Here is a 7,817-nt window from a genome sequence, read left to right as displayed (position 1 = left end):
GCAGGGGTGGTGGGAGGACACTTTTATGACACCTCTCCTACCTTTATTTCCTCCCCAAAAATGTGAGTCTCATTTAATTGAGTACTCACAACTACACTTGGAGGCAGGTAGGAATTATTATTCTCATTTTACAGAGAAGGAAATCAAGGCCCAGAGAGGTTAAGAAGCCTGCCCAAGGTCACCAAGCTAGTAAGTGGGGAGTTAGGATTCAGAGATTTTCTTCTCCCTACCGCATGAATTTGCAGCCATGCCAAACTCCCTCTCAAGTGAGCCCCCTGAAAAGTCAAAGGTAGGAAGAAGGGAAGACCTACATCCACTTGCTTTGGTCCTTCTGTCTCATTTGTCTTCCTTTACCTCATTCTCTTAGTTCACAAGCCTTTCCATATCCTCTGATCCACCTGGTTCAAAACCCGTTTCCTCCAAGAAGTCTCCTGGATTTCTTCCTCACTTGATGTCTCCTCAGCACATGTGCATTCAGTTTGCTGCGTGTTGTTTGGCTGTATGCCGTACGCTTTGCAGATCTGCTCCAGCCATTTCCCTGTGCACCTCCACTGTTCCCCCAGCATCCCCGCCCCCCAAAGATGGCCAGGTCCTAATCCCCAGAACCTATGAATAGTTACTTATCCTGCAAAAGCAACTTTGCAGATGTGATTAAATTAAGGGTCTTGAGATGGGGAGATTACGCTGGATTATCTGGGTGGACCCAATCTAATCACATGGGTTTTCAAAAGCAGGAGAGGGAGGGAGGAGAGTTAGAGAAGATGTGATGATAGAAGCAGAGGTGGGAGTAAATGTGATTGTTGATTGCTGGCTTGGAAGATGGAAGGGGCCACCACCAAGGAATGCAGGTGGCCTCTAGAAGCTGGAAAAAGCAAGGAAACAGATTCCCCCCGAGAGCCTCCAGGAGTACAGCCCTGCTGATGCCTTGGTTTGAGCTTAGTGATACCCATTTCGGACTTCTGACCTCTTGACCTGTAAGACAATGCATTTGTGTTGCTTTAAGCCACTAGATTTGTGGTGCTTTGTTACAGCAGCAACAGGAAAGTAATACAGCAGGACTGTGTGTTCTGTTCTTGTCTCCACACAATTCTCCCACCCAACAACCCACACCCACAAGCTGCCGGTACAGCTGCTGCTCAGCACACGGCAGGGGCTGTGTGAACGTCAGATGACTGGTCCCTGGCCCTGCAGCCCTCCTGGTTCCTCCGCCTGGCCGCCCACGGGCTCCGACCCCGGGAGTGGAAGCCGGCACTGGTCCTCTCTCCCCTCTCCAGCTTAGGAGAACAGAAACAGCAACACAAGCATCAGAAAAAGTGTAGATCCGAAGCTGGATTGTTGCTGAGCCTGGATCATGCTCGCTAATTCTTACAAGGGTCTTCTGATAAAGCCTTACAGACTGTTGAGGATGGATTTTTATTACCATTCTTCAGCCTTCCCTCCTCATTGTTGTAGCACACACAGTGGGGTACAAGGCCCAGGTGGTGAGGACTGGCCCTGCCTGCCTTTCCAGTGCTTCTCTTGCCTTGTGCTGCCTCACCCCTACGCCCCTGAAACCCTGAATTACCCATCAGCCCCCACACGCTGTTGATGATGCTCTCCCCTCTATAGGGAATGACCTGCCCCTCCTCTCTGCCCTCTAAGTGCTTGGATGCAGGTCAGATATCTCCTCCTCCAAGGAGCCTTCCCTGACTGTTGTCAGAGTGGCTTAGGGCTCCTCTGCCCTTCCACAGACCCCGCATTTGCCTCTGTCACTGCTTTTACTGCTACTGGGGTCCCTTCAGCTCTCCTTACTGTCCTCCTCTGCCCATGGAGAGGATGGAGCTACCACCCAAGAGAGAACACTTCTGCCCCCACCCCACCTGGTCATCCCACATGTGCTCCTCCCCATGGGAGGGGGAGGCCAATCTGACTGGTCAGAGGTGGGACGAGGTTTCATTGGTGGGCAGGGCCTGGAGTTGGAAGGTAATGTGTGGTCACCTTATGATCTCTGCCCACGCATTAGTGGGTGATGAGACCAATTGGTCATTCCCCCTCTTGATTCCAGCTCCTCTTCCAAGGGTCTTTGGAAGTGGATTCTTAGACTCAAGAGGAAGAAGGTTAGACACTACAGGCCTTGCTTCAACCTTCTGACCTCAGCTGCATTCTCTACTGCAGCTCCTGCACCCTTGTCCAGGTAGTAATACATAAACTGGCACACTGTTTCCCATCCTTCAATAGACTCCCTTAGTCAGAAACCTGGAGGGGAGGCTGATGGAATCCTGAACCTCAAACTTCCACAATGATTTATAATTGTTTGTGCAGTATGCACCTCTTGTGTAGGTTGGAGGACTTGTTAGCATGACTCTCAGAAACATCTGAGAAAATGACCCCTGTTCTGGGTACCAGCCCCAAGTTCAAGAATGCTCAAGAATTGGGTTGTACTGACTCTAAAAGTTTGAAGATGGTGGCTGAGTTCATTTCTGCCTGAATGGCCTGTGATCATATTTTTACATTATAAAGCTTTGAGATTGGTGAGGTGTACCTGGCTCAGGTGAGATGGTCTCAGGCACGGGTAAAGTTGTTCCAGCCATGAATGGGTGGGTGAATGGATGGGTCAGTGGGTGAGTGGGGAGGTAGACAGATGGATGGGTGAATGGATGGATCATTGGATGGATAAATTGATAGCATGGCCCGAAGGGGGACATTCATGGTCCCAGAAGGTCTGATACGACTCTAAATCATTCAGACATTCTCACCTACCACTGTGCACTCCTTGGTAAAAGCTTTAGGCCAGGAATCTGCCCCTCAGTCCATTTTAGCAAAGGTTGCTAGTCTCACTGCCATATATCCTGACTGTGCTGACTTTTTTGAGCATCCTTTAGATAAGTAAACTATCTGTGTCTCATCTTTCTGACAACCTGTACTTACTACTGGCCTTTGTCAATATATGGGCTGTATATGACACCTCTATGACACCACTTCAGAGCCTCTCTGCCCCACCCATCTCTGGGGCCAAGGACACTTGTTCCATCTCAGCTACCACTGCAGCAACCAATTCTGCTGGGCTCCAGCCAATTTCATGCAGACAAACCCAATGGCGCCTCGTGCCCACAGAGTAGCCGCTCCCTGCAGAGCTCACTAGGTACTCACGCAAGTGCCAATCACAAGTGCAGGGAGGGTAACACCCCTCATGGCTGACCTTTGACTCTGGGAAACAGGAACCAGTGGATGAATTGTCATCCGTTCCTCCCACTCCAAGGGGGTCTTGAGACACAAGTGTTCCTATCGTCTCTTAGTAGGGTCCCTCGAGATTAAGCTACAGAGTACATGACACTGAGGGGTCACTAACTCAATGACATTCCTCCTTCCCTGCTCCACTCCTCTTTTCTCTCATTCCTGCCTCCTGGATGCACCCCCGGGAAAGCAGCAGCACATAAACTTCTGCTTTCTGGGAGTCCCCGACTAAGACCTAATTACTGCTTTACTGATTACTATTTTTATTACACAAAATAGTTTTGGTTAAATTTAGGATTTTTGGACCTAATTAAAGGCTCAGCACATTTAGCACCTGCCTCCCACACTAGACTGGGAGCTCTTCGTTTGGGGATCCCCAGGACCAAGTAGAATGGTGGAATTCTTTATCATACCCCATCCTTCTCATACTCATTTCCATAAAATTAATCATGCTGGGGAAGTTCTCACCCTGGATACTGGAATCTTCTGCTAGGTATGGTTTTCAAACTCAGCACCACGTTTTTCAGAGGAGTTGCTTTTTTAGCTTGTAATCCAGAATTCATAAAAGCAGAATTAGCAATGGCTTCTGTGGTAGACCAAAAAATGGTGCCCCACGAGGTATCTACATCCCGATCTTTGGGACCTGTGAATGTTACCTCATTTGGCACAGCCTTTGCAGGTGTGATTAGTCAAGGCTCTTGAGATGAGGAGACAATCCTGGATTATCTGGGGGACCCTAAATGCAATCACGTGTATCCTTATAAGACGGGGGCAGAGACTGACTTCACACACAGAGAAGAAGGCCATGTGACCAGGGGCCTTGAGGATGGGAGTGATGTGGCCACAAGTAAAAGAATGCTAGCAGCCACCGGAAGCTGGAAGAGGCAAGGATGGGATTCTCCCCCAGGGAGAGAGCTCCCCTGGAGGGGAGCATGGCCCTGCTAACACCTTCATTTCAGCTCAGTGATACTGATTTTGGACCTCTGGCCTCCAGAACTGTGGGAGAATAAATTTCTGTTGTTTCTAAACTACTTGGTTTGTGTTATTTGTTACATCAGCCACAGGAACCTAGTGCAGCTTCTTCTTAACAAGCGTCCTCAGAGATCACCAACTCAAGCCTTCAGGAACACAGTCCATCTTTAACAACGTTTCTCTTTCCCACAGGACTACTGTTCACTCAGTTTGCTTTCTTTAAGTCATTTCTAATGATGTTCCGAAGTCTGGTATTTGACCAAAACAGTACATAAACAGTACTAATAAACTAGATCTCATTGTGAAGAGTAATCATAAACTAGATCTCATTTTCTAGGAGAGACGCTAAGAGCCAACTGGCCCCTCATGACCGTCCCACCCCCCGGTTCGCTGTAAGCCCGTTCCATCCAACAGGTCAGTGTTTCTCCAAATGGGGTCCAAGGGTCTCCCACGCCGAATCACCTGAGGCACTCGTCTCATTAAAAATGGGAAGTCCAGGACTCTCCCCCAAACCCACCGAATAAAAAGTCTGCGCCTGAGCTGTAGAAATCTGCACTTTTAACAAGCCTCCCAGGTGGTTCTCAGCAGCCTGACTTCTGAGAATCCACACAACAGAAGACGGAGGTCAGAACTGACCCAATAGGATGTCCCCCATGGCTCAGTGGTAAAACCACTGACTCTGGGCCACGGGCTGACCTTATCCGGGGGAAGCCACTGCCATGGCCCCCAGGACTGGCCACTCGTGATGAATGTCACACTGAGCTCATAGAGGAACCAAAATCATCCTGTCCCCTCAGGCGTTCATACCGCAAAACAGCTGCAAAGGTGCTCAGAGAGCTGGGGACCACAAATGCTTTGAGAACATGAGTCACCGCTAGGTAATTCATGGTTATTTAAGTTTCTCATTAGAAAGACTTGCACTAAACAATAATAGCTTACAAATGCATGTACCCTTTGATCTTGCGATTCCATTTAGGGGAATTTATCCTACAGATATAACTTTATGCTTGGACATATGTACAAGATTATTCACTGCAGAACTGATTGTAATAGCAAAAGACTGGAAACCATCCAAATGCCATCATTGTGGAACTGATGAAATAAATTATAGCACACTCATACAATGAGAAATAATGAGGAAACTGTGTATGTATTGATATGGAAATGCCTCCAAGCTAAGAGGAAAAGCAAAGTGCAGAACACATGTACAATATACTACCTTTTGTGTATAAAAAGGGAGTAATAATAATCCACATTCCTATTTACTTGCATTCCACAAAGAGATGCTGGAAGTATATATAAGGACAGTGGTTACCTCTGGGGCAGGAGACGGGAACTGAAGAGATGGGGAATAAGAATGGGAGGGAGATTTTTCACTATATATATGATTATACTTTGGGATTTGGGAGCATATTATTTATTCAAAAAATAAACAATAAAATAACATTTAAAATAACTATTTATTGTGGCCCTCAGAACAAGCAATCTGGTCCGGTTCTCCACACCTGCAAGTGTTGGTGTCCACGTGGAGCTCTTCAGCCGTTACCCTGGTGTCTGCAGACACAAATGCAGATTTCCATGGTCCAAAATGGCAGTGGGAGGACAGATCTTTGAGCTTCTTACCGGGGATAACCAGCTCCACAAAAGTTCTGGGATTTGGGTCCACTGTACACTCGGCAGCTCCAAGAGAAGAGGGTCCTAGGGCTGCCTAGTACTGAGGGCTCAGTACTCTAATACTCAGGCATCAGCTGCTCCCGACTCACAAGGGAGGAGTGGTGGTAGCGATCCCGGGTGGCAAAGTCTGCATTCTCCTGGGTGAGCTGAGTCATCTCCATGTCAACCCTAGCTAGGGACGGCGCCAAAATTATCTGCTCTTGGGGGCATCGCAAGCTCCTGTGGTGAGAGAAACACAAAGGATGGTCAGAAGGAAAGACCAAGTGCTACCAAGTTCGCAACCGGCGAACCCGGGTCGCCGAAGTGGAACGTGTGAACTTAACCACTGCGCCACCAGGCCGGCCCCTCAGGTGCCAATCTTTAAAAAAAAAAAAAAAGAAAGAAACATTAGACATCTAATGTTATAAATCTGTGGAACTGAAGCAGAAAGTTTCAACTGACTCTGGAAAAACGTCCTGTTACAGAAATTCAGGGTCACATGACTAAGGCCTTGCAGCTGCTTGATGAGAACATAGCTAAATTAGATAGGTTGAGGTTTTCTGGGAAACAAATTAACTTCTGTAAAGATTGAATCTTCAAGAAGTAAGATTAGGAAGTGACAAAAATGCCATACCAGTCAACACATAAGTGTTTTTTCGAATGCACTTTTTTCATTAATGCTTTAAGGTGAAACCACTGCGTTCTTCTGAGTTCATGGAAATAATATACTTCACTGTCTAGTCTAAAATGGCCTAAGAATTATCACCTGGGCGGTTGCTGGGACTTCGGGAAAGAAGGTCTTCTGAGGGTCAGGCTTAATTTCACATAATTGGGGAACCGTAAGTGGAACAGAGGAAGTAACATAGCCAAATTTCATTGCCCCAACACAAAATATTATTTGTCTTTGGTTTTGAAGAGCATCTGGGGCTAGGGGTGGAAAAAAACTCAAAACTACGAAATAGAAAATGCAGCTACCAATTTCTACTCTAACAGGAGTCATCATCTCTTGGTCCTTTAACCCTCCTGAATAACCACCACAAAACACCCGTCAACGGCCATGGTGAGTCAGCAAGGTGAGGCCAGCAAGTCTGGGGTTGAGAGTTAGCTGAGGCATCCACCACCCACTTCACGAGCCCACACAGCTATGAATAGCGTGGACTGGGTTCTATTTCAACCAAAGCACTATCCTTTCCTAAGAATAATTCTCTTCCTAATACATTCTTCTTTCTACATAGCGCCACAGTGACCTCCGAGGTGAAATTCCAGGAATTCAAAGTGCACCATAAGGAGCAGCGATCTCCCATGGCCATTTGTAGGCTTTGAAACCAGAAATGCCTAAAAATATTCCTGTACGTCAGGCAAGGCCAAAAATTCTCAACCACATACCATTTGCAGCTCCAGAATCTGTAGGCAAATTCTACACAGAATCTATTCCACTTAAACTCAACTCTTCCTCAAGATTATGTGGTAGGAGCAAAGAGACCAGTGCAGGCGTGTTGTGACCTGAGTCACCCAACCTGGTGCCTCAGACTGGAAGAGAGGCAGAAAGGTGACCCCATCCCTCCTACAGCTCCAAACAGGCCGTTCAGCCCAGCTTCCAAGCAGATGGCAGGGAGTGCTCCCCCCCCAGCCTCCCCTCAGCCCTCTCCTGGTTGGTTTTCATAGCACCCGCTCCTTTGTCTTCATCATCCCAGGCTCTAGCACCAAGGTTTCATTTCTTGTGCCAACTTGAACAGACTGGTGCTTATAAAGAGCTGTCTTAAAAAAGATTCTTGGGAGGGAGGAATGGGGAGTTATTGTTTAATGGGGATATAGTTTCTGTTTTGCAAGATGAAGAGTTCTGGAGGTGCATGGCAGTGACAGTTGCACAACGATATGAATGTACCTAATACCACTGAACTGCACACTTACAAATGGTTAAGATGGTAAATTTTATATTATGAGTATTTTACCATAAGAAAAAAATGGAAAAAAAATAC

The 7,817-nt window shown here is 47.1% G+C and overlaps 1 protein-coding gene across 4 annotated transcripts in view; it reads right to left on the bottom strand.

Annotated features, from left to right (window-relative positions):
• Nucleotides 1–5,626: 5,626 nt before the first annotated feature.
• Nucleotides 5,627–7,817, bottom strand: part of SLC12A8 (solute carrier family 12 member 8) — a 129,799-nt gene continuing 127,608 nt past the window's right edge. For all 4 annotated transcript variants that reach the window (XM_070243642.1, XM_070243641.1, XM_023623604.2 and 1 more), the window contains one exon: nucleotides 5,627–6,078. In XM_070243642.1, the coding sequence (XP_070099743.1) occupies nucleotides 5,916–6,078 (163 nt within the window). In that variant the 3' untranslated portion in view covers nucleotides 5,627–5,915. The remainder of the gene's footprint in view (nucleotides 6,079–7,817) is intronic.

Source organism: Equus caballus, chromosome 19 (assembly GCF_041296265.1).
Source record: "Equus caballus isolate H_3958 breed thoroughbred chromosome 19, TB-T2T, whole genome shotgun sequence".
Taxonomy (NCBI): domain Eukaryota; kingdom Metazoa; phylum Chordata; class Mammalia; order Perissodactyla; family Equidae; genus Equus; species Equus caballus.
The sequence above is the reverse complement of the archived record's forward strand: the minus strand, read 5'-3'. Positions and strand labels throughout refer to the sequence as shown.